At 48.3% G+C, this 16,018-nt stretch overlaps 2 protein-coding genes across 2 annotated transcripts; both read left to right on the top strand.

Moving 5' to 3' along the window:
* Positions 1–1,733: 1,733 nt before the first annotated feature.
* On the top strand, positions 1,734–6,873 carry LOC133626020 (dual specificity protein kinase CLK1-like). Its single transcript, XM_062001961.1, has 13 exons — positions 1,734–2,086; positions 2,392–2,522; positions 2,731–2,902; positions 3,538–3,625; positions 4,034–4,100; positions 4,819–4,935; positions 5,060–5,226; positions 5,322–5,416; positions 5,501–5,630; positions 5,740–5,822; positions 6,162–6,241; positions 6,485–6,575; positions 6,670–6,873. Exons 2-13 carry the CDS (start codon positions 2,392–2,394, stop codon positions 6,871–6,873), a joined length of 1,425 nt encoding a protein of 474 aa, XP_061857945.1. The 5' UTR covers positions 1,734–2,086.
* A 3,490-nt stretch (positions 6,874–10,363) lies between these two features.
* Positions 10,364–15,504, top strand: LOC133626019 (dual specificity protein kinase CLK1-like). The gene is made up of 13 exons (XM_062001960.1): positions 10,364–10,716; positions 11,023–11,153; positions 11,362–11,533; positions 12,169–12,256; positions 12,665–12,731; positions 13,450–13,566; positions 13,691–13,857; positions 13,953–14,047; positions 14,132–14,261; positions 14,371–14,453; positions 14,793–14,872; positions 15,116–15,206; positions 15,301–15,504. The coding sequence occupies exons 2-13, from the start codon at positions 11,023–11,025 to the stop codon at positions 15,502–15,504; spliced, it is 1,425 nt and encodes a 474-aa protein (XP_061857944.1). The 5' UTR covers positions 10,364–10,716.
* Positions 15,505–16,018: the final 514 nt, after the last annotated feature.

The raw sequence follows: 16,018 nt of genomic DNA, 5'->3' as shown, positions 1-16,018 counted from the left end.
TGAACTTCTTCCCTCTCTTTGGACTTGGTTGATAGCACACTCCGCTCTCGTATATATGCTTTGTAGTCCTTGGGAGGTCCAGGTCCAGCTGGCTCGCACTCTGCTTCAGACCAGTATTTCCCATTTTGAGATATTGCCTCTTAAAATAAAGAACTTAAGTGCAAGGGAAAGGCAAAGGCATGCCAGGTACAGGTTACCGAAGCAGAGTTAATCGGTACCCTCTCTCTGGGATAAAGTTTCTCTGTTCTGTATGGAGCGTTGCTTAACACTCTTAGGCCTTGCTCCAGACTTAGTACGTTTTGTCATAACACTTCAGTCAGTCAGGTAAAGGGTTTAATTATTTCATCTCTGTTACCTTCCCGTCTCTTCCACGTAACCAGCGGCAATAGCAAGCAGACAGAGGCATACAACTGAGTGTTTGACTGCCACGCTGACACTGCTGCCGTGCAGAAGGACATACTGGAGACTTTCCTGCAGTGCAAAGGGGACAATAATTTCCAATGCTGACATGTGGCACTGGACTGGAAACTATTCCAGGACTGGTTTAATTTGTTTAGAGAGCTGGTGTGTACAAGGCTGTTGTGTTTCAGAACCGTTTTATCCTTAGCTGCTCTTTTTCCACGTAAGGCAGATTGCACGTGAGGTGACGGCTGATAGTTGGCCGAGGGGCTTGAGAGCTCCTCTGAGAGAGGTGATGCTGTGGCGAGAGGGTTGGTCTTGGTGACTTAAACTACCATGTTGGCAGCAGTAGTGAAGAGCAGCAGAAGCAAAGGTTAGTTATTGTGGAAAGCTGTGTTAGGTTTGTTTGTCTTTTTTCGTTCTGTGGGTATGGAAGACTGATCTGTACACTTACTGGAAGAGCTGCGTGTAGTTTGTTTTACAGGAGGTATTTCGTGATCTCAAAAGCATGATTCAAAACTAGTAAAAGGATACCGTGAGACACCGTGAAGCCCAACGCACAGAACGTTCAAGTACTTGGAAATGTTTTCAATGCCAGTGATCTACAAAGATACCTTTGCGAGTTATACGCGGTCCTTTAAGCTGCTGTTGCTTTAGAGCTGACTTGAGAGCCTCTTAATTTGTCGAGGGAGACAGACAAATAACAAAGCTGTTTCCTCAAGGGTGAAAAATGGCGATGTGGCACTGCAGAGTCACGCACACACACAAGCACTGTCTTCTAGCAGTCATTCTTCAACGGACTTTTTAATTTGGGGTGGTTTTTTTCCTTTCCTTGCCTTCTAAAGTTGGTGGCAGGAAAACGGGTGAAGGTTTTGCACGGTTGTTTTACTTCAAGGCCACGAGGCGGGCAGCGAGAGTCGGGGAGCCGGTCCCGTCCCGCGATGGGGGTGCGGGTGGGGGGGAGCCCTCCTCCCGCGAAGCCGCGTGTGCGGGGTTTGTGACCCAGCAGCCCAAGGCCAGGCGCGTCCTAGCAACGCCACGCCGCTGGCCGCGGGCTGCAGGCTGGCGGCTGCTTCATTCCGTGTGTCGCCGTCAGACAGAGCGGAGGTGGGGGCGAGGGGAGGAGCGCGGGCGGCGGGGCAGAGCCGAGGGACGGCGTCGGGGGCCGGGCAGGCGGGCCGGGGCGGGGCGGAGGGAGGCAGGCGCGGAGAGAGGGAGGGAGGTTGGCTGCTGCCGCGGTGGGAGGGCGGCCGGGGGCGGGGGCGCCTAGGTGACCCCGCCTCGCTGCAAGACACGACGTTATCTGCCCGCTGCTTGTGCCGGGCGGGGAGAAAATGGCTTCGGTGTGTTTAGCGGGGAGGCCGTGGCCGTGGCCCTGGCCCGGAGAGGGGAGCCTGCCGCGGGAGGGGGCACGGCGTCTGCCCGCCCTGCGCCGCCGTCTCTCGCCGTGGAGCGTCACGGCTGCCCCCAGCCCCGGCGCGGCGGCCGGAGACGCGGCTTGGGAGCAAGAGTCCGGTTACGATTGGAAAGGGAAGCAACGGGCACGTGTAGCGACTGATAAAACTTGGCGCCGAAGTTTTGTCGTTTTCACTCTGCATTAGGCGTTAGCCGCGAGACATAACCGAAGCCTTGTTGCCATTTTGACTCGGCATCAGGAGTTCTCCGGGCGTCTGTGGGAAGAAACAAGGTAAAAGTTTCCGACAGGTTCCTGAAGTGTTCTGAAGGGACGCTGGGCGATAGTAGTATGCCGTACTTCCAAAGTCCACGGCAGCCTGCCTTCTCGGCACCTTCGGGTGCCCGAGCAGCTTTGCAGAAACAGCATCCGCTGGGTACGTTTAGTGTCCCAGCCATACTACTTCTTTTAAAAACTGCTTCTAAGAAGTAGGTTGCTGGTGCTTGAAGAAAAATGCAGCCTTCATCAGAGTGCTAATTTTGAAAATGAATTCTTCATCTGTGGGATGTAATTAAAAGAGCAAAGTATCTTTGTTACAGATGTTTCCTTCCAAGCAACCTAGTTCCAAGCAGGGTAAAAGAGAAAGTTGTGGTTCCAAAGGATCTGGTGCCTCTTCTAAGAGAAAGAGGACATCATTAACTCCTGCACAAAAGAGGAAGAAGCACTGCAGGTAACGGCTTTTTAATTTCTGGCATCAGCAGTATCAGCAAGCTGATGTTTTAAGGTTCTATTTTTCTCATCTGCTCATCTGATAACGTATTAGTTTTTGGGTTGGAGATCTTTCAAGGAAGATGTCTTACAGCTTTAAACCACTAAAAAGATCTGTCTTGATAGGGCTATTAGAATGATTCTTATTACGTTGCTTTGATCCTCTGCAGAAGCCCTTCAGAAACCCAGTCTGCAAGCGAAGGAGACCAGTTGCACAGTGCTACAGAACGGAAAGAATGTGGTGGGCATGGCAGTGCCAAAGCGTCGGGAAGTGATGGGAAGGCTACTCGCAAAAGGAGAGCCGACACTCCTTACTGTACCCATCTTCCACATCCACAGGAGGTGTGACAAATTGTTAGGATATCCTTTTCTTTCAAAGAGATGGATTCTCGGCTGGGCAGCAGTAGTACTGGAGTGGGGGGACTTGGGGAATTCTGTTGATAACTGTTTATCCCTTTAGCTAATGTTTGGAGATTGTTTTTTGCTGAGCTTTTATTGCCTCCATCGAAAACGTGTAGTTTGTAGGTACGTGTGTAATACCACAGAACACAGTCTTGATTTGTTCATTAGATGTATTTGAACAGATTGATGAGTAGTAACCATCAACTGGAATACGTGAAATGCAACGTTGCTTTCATGCCTTCAGAATTTTTATTATGATAAGCATCGATCTCAGCCCAACTCAAAAATCCAAGCACAAACTTCTAAGCGTGCTTTTTGACTAAGTATCACAGAAAGAGCAAGAAGATTATGTCAGATTTTTACTTTTTAGAAAATTTATTTAGTAAGGTGTTTTAAGTCATTGAGAAATCTGTAGAACTACGTGCCCTGTGAATTTCCGGGGACGGCATTTGAAATTGCTGCTGCCGACTGTTTGTGTCCCGACGTGTATCTGACTACCCGACTATCTCCCTGCTGCATGAATTTTGTAGCGTGACCTGAATTCACTCGGGTTTATTGATTGTCTGTGGTTCCAGAAGAGTCTTCGAGAGAGAGGATCCGAGAACGTAGAGGATGAGGAGGGTCACCTGATCTGTCAGAGTGGAGACAGACTAAGTGCAAGATGTATAGAACACTTTTTAAAATTTATTAACTTTTCAGATAGAATAAGTCCTTTTAGCGTAAGCTGTGAGGGGTGCTTTGGAAGCCTTTCCTTTCTGTCTTAACGTTTTTGTTTGGAGGTGGGGATTGTTACTCTTTTTCTGTAGACCTGAATACTTTTTTTTTTTTTTTCTCCTTTCTGCCATTTTTCACCCCCAAAAATAGTAAGTTAATGAAGGAGATCCCCGGCAATGCACCTGCATGAGAGTTGTCCAATAACATCTCTCAAAACAGATTTACAATTTAAAGCAGCACAGCCTAGGGTAGCTTCAGTGATAGCACTTAGGCTTTTGGGTTTATTTTTGTTTGCTTGGTTTTATAATAGCTGAGTAAGTTCACAGCTTCCGTGCCTGAGAGTTCTTTTCTCTACAGATGAGGTGGTGGCGACTTTGGGTACGGGTGCCTTTGGAAAAGTAGTGGAATGCATCGATCGTGAAGAGTAAGTCTTTCACTGAAGGCATGTAATTTCTCTTCCCGTCGCCATCACGGTGTGGTTTGTGAAGCGCCTCCCCGTTGTGTCAGGTTTTACCGTTACGTCCTCGTCTGCTGCTCTGCGTAAGGCCACGAGCCGTTCCCAGACGCCGATGTCTGTTGCCATGTCGTGCTAAAACCAGCTCCCAGACGCAAGGGTTGGGCAGGACTGGTGGATGGGGCGACGGGGCGTCTTCTGCCGGCACGCCTCAGCCTGGGAGAGGTCATGGTCTGGGGGCCTGGACACAGAAGGGTGAAGCATCCCCCAGCCTGGGCAGTGCTGGGGCCGGCACCATCCCCTGGGCTGTATGAGGAGCAAGGTCCCTGACATCGTGTGATGATGTAATTGTCATTTTGTGTTTCACGGCGTTTTTGCTGTGCGCAAACTGGCACAAAACTAGAGTGTTTACAGTCGTAAATACAAAGGAAGAGGTGAGTGGGGCCTTTAGCCTTTAATACTGACGTAGAAGGCATTGAATGTGTTTTTTAAAATGTAAAGGTTATATTTCAGGTGTGGTTGTGCATAGATGAAGCTTGGTTACGTGAAGTCAGTGCGTACTTAAAAAAACTCCCCACCTCTTCACCATAAGGTTGCCATTGTTACAAACTATGTATGTGGTGATAATTACCGAATATTCTGCATTAAAGCTAATTGTTCTGATCACTGCTGAAACCTGTCTTTTCAGCCACAACAGGCACGTAGCTGTGAAAATAATAAAAAATGTCCCTACGTGCACGGAGGCAGCTCACTTAGAAGTACAGGTGCTGCAGCATTTAAAGGCAGTGGATCCCAACGGTAGATAGTAAGTGTACAAAGCCGTCTGTCCTTTTGTTTTGGCTTTCAAGTGTCTGCGATGTCACTTTCTGCAACGTACAACGTGTGGATCTGAGTGTCACGCAACTTGCTGTATTTCCCTGCTTTTGCAGTCACTGCGTCCGGATGTTAGAATGGTTTACGTACCGTGACCACGTCTGCATTGTTTTTGAGCTGCTGGGGCTCAGCACCTATGACTTCCTTAAACAGAATGGCTTTCTGCCCTTTGAGCTGGACCACATTAGACAGATGGCATATCAGATCTGCGAATCTGTGAACTGTAAGTTTTTTGTGGGGTGGTTTGGTTTGTTTTTTTTTGCTTTGTTTGTTACATTCTCTTGACAGAGTTGGCTAACTGTGTTTGTTACATGGCAGTTTTGCACCTGAAGAAGTTGACTCATACAGATCTGAAACCAGAAAACATTGTATTTGTGAACTCAGACTATGTTAAAAAGTATAGCCACAAATGGGTGAGTTGCCGTCGTCTTCCCCACCTCTCCCTTGGCCACTGTCAGGGTTTATTTGGTCACTTGCGTCTCCCTGTTTCAATTTAGAAATGCAATGAACGCACCATAAAAGATCCAGCCGTCAAAGTCGTGGACTTCGGCAACGCGGTATATGACGCTGAGTATCACAGCAGTCTGGTGTCCACGAGATATTACAGAGCTCCTGAAGTCATCCTAGGTCAGAAGACGCCTGTTTGTTAGGCTACAGCAGTGTTGCGTATCTTGCTTGAGCTGTTGAACTGTTTGCAGGGTGCTATAAACGTGAACCTGCTGCATCTTTTTCACAGGACTGGGGTGGTCACAACCCTGTGACGTTTGGAGCATTGGATGTGTCCTCGTGGAATACTACACTGGATCCACACTGTTTGATGTAGGTAACAGCGAACCCCCACAGTGATGCTGCGTGTGTAATACTTCTTAGCTGGGTGGAGACATGCTAGGGGGAGGTGGGAACTAAGGGGAGTGGTCTGAGCAAGAAATGAAGCTGCGTTTCTCTTTAATGCCAAATTGGAGAGAACCGTAGGGGCAAAACCCCTCCAGTACATGGCAACTTTCTTCAGGAAACAGATGAGTACAGCTTTTTTTTTTTTTTCTTGAATCTGAAGTGGATTCTTGGCTGCAGCGTACAGTCAACGCTGAAGTAAGGCTACTCCGTGGTTAACTTCCTCTCACAGAAAAAAAAAAAAAGTCTCTTTTGCTCTCCCTCTAGGCCAGGAGGGACGAAGAGCAGCTGGCAATGATGGAGCGAGTCCTGGGGCCCCTGCCAGATGACATGGCCAAGAGAAGCAGGTAACGATGTTTTTCTCTCCCTGGACTGCTATAGTTTTATGTATTTTCAGATCTGGTTTCGTAGGAAATTTTTTAAAAGTCTAATAAGCTCAGATTTATCCTTTTGCTGTATCGACCAAGCTGGTCAGGCAGGTGCAACAGGGCCAGTCAGTCCCCAAGCTGGGAACAAACATGCTGATAAAAGTTCTAGTGCAGGGACAAGCCCAAATCTTTGGTTAACAAACCGTGGTCTGTTTGGTTAAGGAAACGCAGATACTTCTCTCATGACCGGCTGGATTGGGATCAACGGAGTCCAGCTGCTAGATACATGTTAAGCCAGTGTAAGCCACTGAAGGTAAGAGGACAGAGGGGAAAGGGGTTTGGGGAGGGGAGCTTGAAGTGCAATTAATGAGATTCCAAAACCCCCGTTTTTTGTTTTCTTGATGAAGGAATTCATGACCTGCCAGGACGCTGACCACCAGAACCTCTTTGACCTCCTTGGCAAGATGCTGGAGTACGACCCAGCCAAGCGCATTACTCTTGAAGAAGCTCTGACACATCCTTTCTTCTTCCCCTTAGAAAGACGCACCGCCCCTCCACCTAAGAAGGCTGGCATTTTTTGCCTTCCACCAAAGAAACATAGACAATATTAAGTTAGTTAACTAAGTTAATTCAGCTGAGTTTTGACTGTTAAATAAACTCAGGTTGTTTGCACTTTAAACACGTGTGGGAAGCATTTTGTGAAACAGGCCTCCTAACAGCCAGGAATTCTTCTCTTAATTATGTTTTATTTAACCATCCTGAGAGGAGCAAAAAGACCTAGGACAGATTTGGGTTTTTTTCCCCCTTCAGTGTCCCTTTTGGGGAAGGGAACAGAGACAGCCCTTCACGTGAAGCGTACAGAAAGGTGCCCTTTATTTGTTGAGAAAAAGAAATTAAAAAGTCGGGCAGCCGAGAGTAGCAGGGAAGGGCCCCCAGCCTGACCCCACCTTGTTTATGCTTTGAATATTCTGCTGCCGCTATTTCAGTTAATGCTTACGCCAGTCTCCCCTCCCCGCTTTCACCCAACCTTTCTTCAGTGATGAGCTGTTGTGAGAATTTGTTACAAATTCAGAGTTTCGGGGCCCAGACAAGCTGTTTGCTTTAAAACGTGGCAAGTGCCAGCATAAAACAGAGCGTAGCCTGCCTTACCTCTGAGCCGTGGTGCCTGGCGGCCGCTGCCCCAAGCACGGCCTAGCACCTCGGGACAAGGGTGAAGACCCGCCCCGGTGTGTAGTGCGGCAGCCCGTAACTCCAGGAGAAGGCAGGGCCGTGGCTGCCAGAGCTCCTCCTACCTGCCTTTCCCCGCCCCCCTCGCGCTTTTCCGGCACTGCCGCCACAGCAGCTTCTCAGGACACGGAGTGCCCAGGAGCGCGGCAGTTGCCTTCCCCAGCCCGTGGAAGAGAGGACAGCTCTCTGCTGGAAGCATCGCAGAGAGGTGACAAAGTCCCCGAGGAGATGGACAAACCACATACGCGTGGGGTTTACGTGGAGCAGAGGGTAGGAACCACAGTGTCACACCAAGTCAGCACGCAAGCCCTGGCCTTTTCACTTTGGAGGCTTTTTACAGTTTACTTTGCAAGCGGAACTGCTGTAAGTCTCATTCACCGTATCATGAAACTAGGAAGCTGGAAGAGACCGGTGGGATATTTTTGCAAACAACAGGACTCGGTGAGCAGGGGATGGCCTTCTTGCCTGCGAGCAGTAGGTGTAACCGTCATACTGATCCAAGAAGCAAGAAAGCTGACCTTGGGAAGGGCTGTTTCAGTCTATGTGCCACATATGGTAACCACAGTCTTGGAGCAAAAGGGGGGACATGGATTATCCCCGAGCCGAATGATGAAATACCAGGTAATTCTCACTGCGCAGGATGATGTAGTGTTGAAAACGACTAACCTTCTAAATCCTGCAGTGTTTCCCAGTACCTCACAGGAAGAGCAACAACTGGAACACGACTGCGTTGCAACCATTGAACATACATATTCCAGCAGAGAGGACCTGAAGGATGATCCTCCTGAAAACCCTGAATGGAAACTGTTCACAGATGGCAGCAGCTTCGTCGTGAATGGAACTCGCCACGCAAGGATATGCGGTAACAACCGAAAGCGTAACCTAAACTGACTAAAGCAGGGAAGGGAAAATGATTTGTACACATCAAAAGTTCTCTACCTTGGACATACTGGGAAAAGCGGAATGTTCTACTCTTCCTTGTTGTAAACTTTCAACGTGCATTTTGGCATCAGTTTGCGTTCATAAAGTAGGAAAAAATCAACTCGTTCCACATCTCTGACTCTACAGTACGTATATTTTGAGTTCCGACTATGCGTGAGAGGCCTTGGACAGGAAGGATTACCCACAGTTCCTCCCATTATGAACTTCTTCCCTCTCTTTGGACTTGGTTGATAGCACACTCCGCTCTCGTATATATGCTTTGTAGTCCTTGGGAGGTCCAGGTCCAGCTGGCTCGCACTCTGCTTCAGACCAGTATTTCCCATTTTGAGATATTGCCTCTTAAAATAAAGAACTTAAGTGCAAGGGAAAGGCAAAGGCATGCCAGGTACAGGTTACCGAAGCAGAGTTAATCGGTACCCTCTCTCTGGGATAAAGTTTCTCTGTTCTGTATGGAGCGTTGCTTAACACTCTTAGGCCTTGCTCCAGACTTAGTACGTTTTGTCATAACACTTCAGTCAGTCAGGTAAAGGGTTTAATTATTTCATCTCTGTTACCTTCCCGTCTCTTCCACGTAACCAGCGGCAATAGCAAGCAGACAGAGGCATACAACTGAGTGTTTGACTGCCACGCTGACACTGCTGCCGTGCAGAAGGACATACTGGAGACTTTCCTGCAGTGCAAAGGGGACAATAATTTCCAATGCTGACATGTGGCACTGGACTGGAAACTATTCCAGGACTGGTTTAATTTGTTTAGAGAGCTGGTGTGTACAAGGCTGTTGTGTTTCAGAACCGTTTTATCCTTAGCTGCTCTTTTTCCACGTAAGGCAGATTGCACGTGAGGTGACGGCTGATAGTTGGCCGAGGGGCTTGAGAGCTCCTCTGAGAGAGGTGATGCTGTGGCGAGAGGGTTGGTCTTGGTGACTTAAACTACCATGTTGGCAGCAGTAGTGAAGAGCAGCAGAAGCAAAGGTTAGTTATTGTGGAAAGCTGTGTTAGGTTTGTTTGTCTTTTTTCGTTCTGTGGGTATGGAAGACTGATCTGTACACTTACTGGAAGAGCTGCGTGTAGTTTGTTTTACAGGAGGTATTTCGTGATCTCAAAAGCATGATTCAAAACTAGTAAAAGGATACCGTGAGACACCGTGAAGCCCAACGCACAGAACGTTCAAGTACTTGGAAATGTTTTCAATGCCAGTGATCTACAAAGATACCTTTGCGAGTTATACGCGGTCCTTTAAGCTGCTGTTGCTTTAGAGCTGACTTGAGAGCCTCTTAATTTGTCGAGGGAGACAGACAAATAACAAAGCTGTTTCCTCAAGGGTGAAAAATGGCGATGTGGCACTGCAGAGTCACGCACACACACAAGCACTGTCTTCTAGCAGTCATTCTTCAACGGACTTTTTAATTTGGGGTGGTTTTTTTCCTTTCCTTGCCTTCTAAAGTTGGTGGCAGGAAAACGGGTGAAGGTTTTGCACGGTTGTTTTACTTCAAGGCCACGAGGCGGGCAGCGAGAGTCGGGGAGCCGGTCCCGTCCCGCGATGGGGGTGCGGGTGGGGGGGAGCCCTCCTCCCGCGAAGCCGCGTGTGCGGGGTTTGTGACCCAGCAGCCCAAGGCCAGGCGCGTCCTAGCAACGCCACGCCGCTGGCCGCGGGCTGCAGGCTGGCGGCTGCTTCATTCCGTGTGTCGCCGTCAGACAGAGCGGAGGTGGGGGCGAGGGGAGGAGCGCGGGCGGCGGGGCAGAGCCGAGGGACGGCGTCGGGGGCCGGGCAGGCGGGCCGGGGCGGGGCGGAGGGAGGCAGGCGCGGAGAGAGGGAGGGAGGTTGGCTGCTGCCGCGGTGGGAGGGCGGCCGGGGGCGGGGGCGCCTAGGTGACCCCGCCTCGCTGCAAGACACGACGTTATCTGCCCGCTGCTTGTGCCGGGCGGGGAGAAAATGGCTTCGGTGTGTTTAGCGGGGAGGCCGTGGCCGTGGCCCTGGCCCGGAGAGGGGAGCCTGCCGCGGGAGGGGGCACGGCGTCTGCCCGCCCTGCGCCGCCGTCTCTCGCCGTGGAGCGTCACGGCTGCCCCCAGCCCCGGCGCGGCGGCCGGAGACGCGGCTTGGGAGCAAGAGTCCGGTTACGATTGGAAAGGGAAGCAACGGGCACGTGTAGCGACTGATAAAACTTGGCGCCGAAGTTTTGTCGTTTTCACTCTGCATTAGGCGTTAGCCGCGAGACATAACCGAAGCCTTGTTGCCATTTTGACTCGGCATCAGGAGTTCTCCGGGCGTCTGTGGGAAGAAACAAGGTAAAAGTTTCCGACAGGTTCCTGAAGTGTTCTGAAGGGACGCTGGGCGATAGTAGTATGCCGTACTTCCAAAGTCCACGGCAGCCTGCCTTCTCGGCACCTTCGGGTGCCCGAGCAGCTTTGCAGAAACAGCATCCGCTGGGTACGTTTAGTGTCCCAGCCATACTACTATCTTTTAAAAACTGCTTCTAAGAAGTAGGTTGCTGGTGCTTGAAGAAAAATGCAGCCTTCATCAGAGTGCTAATTTTGAAAATGAATTCTTCATCTGTGGGATGTAATTAAAAGAGCAAAGTATCTTTGTTACAGATGTTTCCTTCCAAGCAACCTAGTTCCAAGCAGGGTAAAAGAGAAAGTTGTGGTTCCAAAGGATCTGGTGCCTCTTCTAAGAGAAAGAGGACATCATTAACTCCTGCACAAAAGAGGAAGAAGCACTGCAGGTAACGGCTTTTTAATTTCTGGCATCAGCAGTATCAGCAAGCTGATGTTTTAAGGTTCTATTTTTCTCATCTGCTCATCTGATAACGTATTAGTTTTTGGGTTGGAGATCTTTCAAGGAAGATGTCTTACAGCTTTAAACCACTAAAAAGATCTGTCTTGATAGGGCTATTAGAATGATTCTTATTACGTTGCTTTGATCCTCTGCAGAAGCCCTTCAGAAACCCAGTCTGCAAGCGAAGGAGACCAGTTGCACAGTGCTACAGAACGGAAAGAATGTGGTGGGCATGGCAGTGCCAAAGCGTCGGGAAGTGATGGGAAGGCTACTCGCAAAAGGAGAGCCGACACTCCTTACTGTACCCATCTTCCACATCCACAGGAGGTGTGACAAATTGTTAGGATATCCTTTTCTTTCAAAGAGATGGATTCTCGGCTGGGCAGCAGTAGTACTGGAGTGGGGGGACTTGGGGAATTCTGTTGATAACTGTTTATCCCTTTAGCTAATGTTTGGAGATTGTTTTTTGCTGAGCTTTTATTGCCTCCATCGAAAACGTGTAGTTTGTAGGTACGTGTGTAATACCACAGAACACAGTCTTGATTTGTTCATTAGATGTATTTGAACAGATTGATGAGTAGTAACCATCAACTGGAATACGTGAAATGCAACGTTGCTTTCATGCCTTCAGAATTTTTATTATGATAAGCATCGATCTCAGCCCAACTCAAAAATCCAAGCACAAACTTCTAAGCGTGCTTTTTGACTAAGTATCACAGAAAGAGCAAGAAGATTATGTCAGATTTTTACTTTTTAGAAAATTTATTTAGTAAGGTGTTTTAAGTCATTGAGAAATCTGTAGAACTACGTGCCCTGTGAATTTCCGGGGACGGCATTTGAAATTGCTGCTGCCGACTGTTTGTGTCCCGACGTGTATCTGACTACCCGACTATCTCCCTGCTGCATGAATTTTGTAGCGTGACCTGAATTCACTCGGGTTTATTGATTGTCTGTGGTTCCAGAAGAGTCTTCGAGAGAGAGGATCCGAGAACGTAGAGGATGAGGAGGGTCACCTGATCTGTCAGAGTGGAGACAGACTAAGTGCAAGATGTATAGAACACTTTTTAAAATTTATTAACTTTTCAGATAGAATAAGTCCTTTTAGCGTAAGCTGTGAGGGGTGCTTTGGAAGCCTTTCCTTTCTGTCTTAACGTTTTTGTTTGGAGGTGGGGATTGTTACTCTTTTTCTGTAGACCTGAATACTTTTTTTTTTTTTTTCTCCTTTCTGCCATTTTTCACCCCCAAAAATAGTAAGTTAATGAAGGAGATCCCCGGCAATGCACCTGCATGAGAGTTGTCCAATAACATCTCTCAAAACAGATTTACAATTTAAAGCAGCACAGCCTAGGGTAGCTTCAGTGATAGCACTTAGGCTTTTGGGTTTATTTTTGTTTGCTTGGTTTTATAATAGCTGAGTAAGTTCACAGCTTCCGTGCCTGAGAGTTCTTTTCTCTACAGATGAGGTGGTGGCGACTTTGGGTACGGGTGCCTTTGGAAAAGTAGTGGAATGCATCGATCGTGAAGAGTAAGTCTTTCACTGAAGGCATGTAATTTCTCTTCCCGTCGCCATCACGGTGTGGTTTGTGAAGCGCCTCCCCGTTGTGTCAGGTTTTACCGTTACGTCCTCGTCTGCTGCTCTGCGTAAGGCCACGAGCCGTTCCCAGACGCCGATGTCTGTTGCCATGTCGTGCTAAAACCAGCTCCCAGACGCAAGGGTTGGGCAGGACTGGTGGATGGGGCGACGGGGCGTCTTCTGCCGGCACGCCTCAGCCTGGGAGAGGTCATGGTCTGGGGGCCTGGACACAGAAGGGTGAAGCATCCCCCAGCCTGGGCAGTGCTGGGGCCGGCACCATCCCCTGGGCTGTATGAGGAGCAAGGTCCCTGACATCGTGTGATGATGTAATTGTCATTTTGTGTTTCACGGCGTTTTTGCTGTGCGCAAACTGGCACAAAACTAGAGTGTTTACAGTCGTAAATACAAAGGAAGAGGTGAGTGGGGCCTTTAGCCTTTAATACTGACGTAGAAGGCATTGAATGTGTTTTTTAAAATGTAAAGGTTATATTTCAGGTGTGGTTGTGCATAGATGAAGCTTGGTTACGTGAAGTCAGTGCGTACTTAAAAAAACTCCCCACCTCTTCACCATAAGGTTGCCATTGTTACAAACTATGTATGTGGTGATAATTACCGAATATTCTGCATTAAAGCTAATTGTTCTGATCACTGCTGAAACCTGTCTTTTCAGCCACAACAGGCACGTAGCTGTGAAAATAATAAAAAATGTCCCTACGTGCACGGAGGCAGCTCACTTAGAAGTACAGGTGCTGCAGCATTTAAAGGCAGTGGATCCCAACGGTAGATAGTAAGTGTACAAAGCCGTCTGTCCTTTTGTTTTGGCTTTCAAGTGTCTGCGATGTCACTTTCTGCAACGTACAACGTGTGGATCTGAGTGTCACGCAACTTGCTGTATTTCCCTGCTTTTGCAGTCACTGCGTCCGGATGTTAGAATGGTTTACGTACCGTGACCACGTCTGCATTGTTTTTGAGCTGCTGGGGCTCAGCACCTATGACTTCCTTAAACAGAATGGCTTTCTGCCCTTTGAGCTGGACCACATTAGACAGATGGCATATCAGATCTGCGAATCTGTGAACTGTAAGTTTTTTGTGGGGTGGTTTGGTTTGTTTTTTTTTGCTTTGTTTGTTACATTCTCTTGACAGAGTTGGCTAACTGTGTTTGTTACATGGCAGTTTTGCACCTGAAGAAGTTGACTCATACAGATCTGAAACCAGAAAACATTGTATTTGTGAACTCAGACTATGTTAAAAAGTATAGCCACAAATGGGTGAGTTGCCGTCGTCTTCCCCACCTCTCCCTTGGCCACTGTCAGGGTTTATTTGGTCACTTGCGTCTCCCTGTTTCAATTTAGAAATGCAATGAACGCACCATAAAAGATCCAGCCGTCAAAGTCGTGGACTTCGGCAACGCGGTATATGACGCTGAGTATCACAGCAGTCTGGTGTCCACGAGATATTACAGAGCTCCTGAAGTCATCCTAGGTCAGAAGACGCCTGTTTGTTAGGCTACAGCAGTGTTGCGTATCTTGCTTGAGCTGTTGAACTGTTTGCAGGGTGCTATAAACGTGAACCTGCTGCATCTTTTTCACAGGACTGGGGTGGTCACAACCCTGTGACGTTTGGAGCATTGGATGTGTCCTCGTGGAATACTACACTGGATCCACACTGTTTGATGTAGGTAACAGCGAACCCCCACAGTGATGCTGCGTGTGTAATACTTCTTAGCTGGGTGGAGACATGCTAGGGGGAGGTGGGAACTAAGGGGAGTGGTCTGAGCAAGAAATGAAGCTGCGTTTCTCTTTAATGCCAAATTGGAGAGAACCGTAGGGGCAAAACCCCTCCAGTACATGGCAACTTTCTTCAGGAAACAGATGAGTACAGCTTTTTTTTTTTTTTCTTGAATCTGAAGTGGATTCTTGGCTGCAGCGTACAGTCAGCGCTGAAGTAAGGCTACTCCGTGGTTAACTTCCTCTCACAGAAAAAAAAAAAAAGTCTCTTTTGCTCTCCCTCTAGGCCAGGAGGGACGAAGAGCAGCTGGCAATGATGGAGCGAGTCCTGGGGCCCCTGCCAGATGACATGGCCAAGAGAAGCAGGTAACGATGTTTTTCTCTCCCTGGACTGCTATAGTTTTATGTATTTTCAGATCTGGTTTCGTAGGAAATTTTTTAAAAGTCTAATAAGCTCAGATTTATCCTTTTGCTGTATCGACCAAGCTGGTCAGGCAGGTGCAACAGGGCCAGTCAGTCCCCAAGCTGGGAACAAACATGCTGATAAAAGTTCTAGTGCAGGGACAAGCCCAAATCTTTGGTTAACAAACCGTGGTCTGTTTGGTTAAGGAAACGCAGATACTTCTCTCATGACCGGCTGGATTGGGATCAACGGAGTCCAGCTGCTAGATACATGTTAAGCCAGTGTAAGCCACTGAAGGTAAGAGGACAGAGGGGAAAGGGGTTTGGGGAGGGGAGCTTGAAGTGCAATTAATGAGATTCCAAAACCCCCGTTTTTTGTTTTCTTGATGAAGGAATTCATGACCTGCCAGGACGCTGACCACCAGAACCTCTTTGACCTCCTTGGCAAGATGCTGGAGTACGACCCAGCCAAGCGCATTACTCTTGAAGAAGCTCTGACACATCCTTTCTTCTTCCCCTTAGAAAGACGCACCGCCCCTCCACCTAAGAAGGCTGGCATTTTTTGCCTTCCACCAAAGAAACATAGACAATATTAAGTTAGTTAACTAAGTTAATTCAGCTGAGTTTTGACTGTTAAATAAACTCAGGTTGTTTGCACTTTAAACACGTGTGGGAAGCATTTTGTGAAACAGGCCTCCTAACAGCCAGGAATTCTTCTCTTAATTATGTTTTATTTAACCATCCTGAGAGGAGCAAAAAGACCTAGGACAGATTTGGGTTTTTTTCCCCCTTCAGTGTCCCTTTTGGGGAAGGGAACAGAGACAGCCCTTCACGTGAAGCGTACAGAAAGGTGCCCTTTATTTGTTGAGAAAAAGAAATTAAAAAGTCGGGCAGCCGAGAGTAGCAGGGAAGGGCCCCCAGCCTGACCCCACCTTGTTTATGCTTTGAATATTCTGCTGCCGCTATTTCAGTTAATGCTTACGCCAGTCTCCCCTCCCCGCTTTCACCCAACCTTTCTTCAGTGATGAGCTGTTGTGAGAATTTGTTACAAATTCAGAGTTTCGGGGCCCAGACAAGCTGTTTGCTTTAAAACGTGGCAAGTGCCAGCAT

Source organism: Colius striatus, chromosome 9, assembly GCF_028858725.1.
Source record: "Colius striatus isolate bColStr4 chromosome 9, bColStr4.1.hap1, whole genome shotgun sequence".
Taxonomy (NCBI): Eukaryota; Metazoa; Chordata; class Aves; order Coliiformes; family Coliidae; genus Colius; species Colius striatus.
Note: the sequence above shows the minus strand (reverse complement) of the source record. Positions and strands in the feature narration are given on the sequence as shown.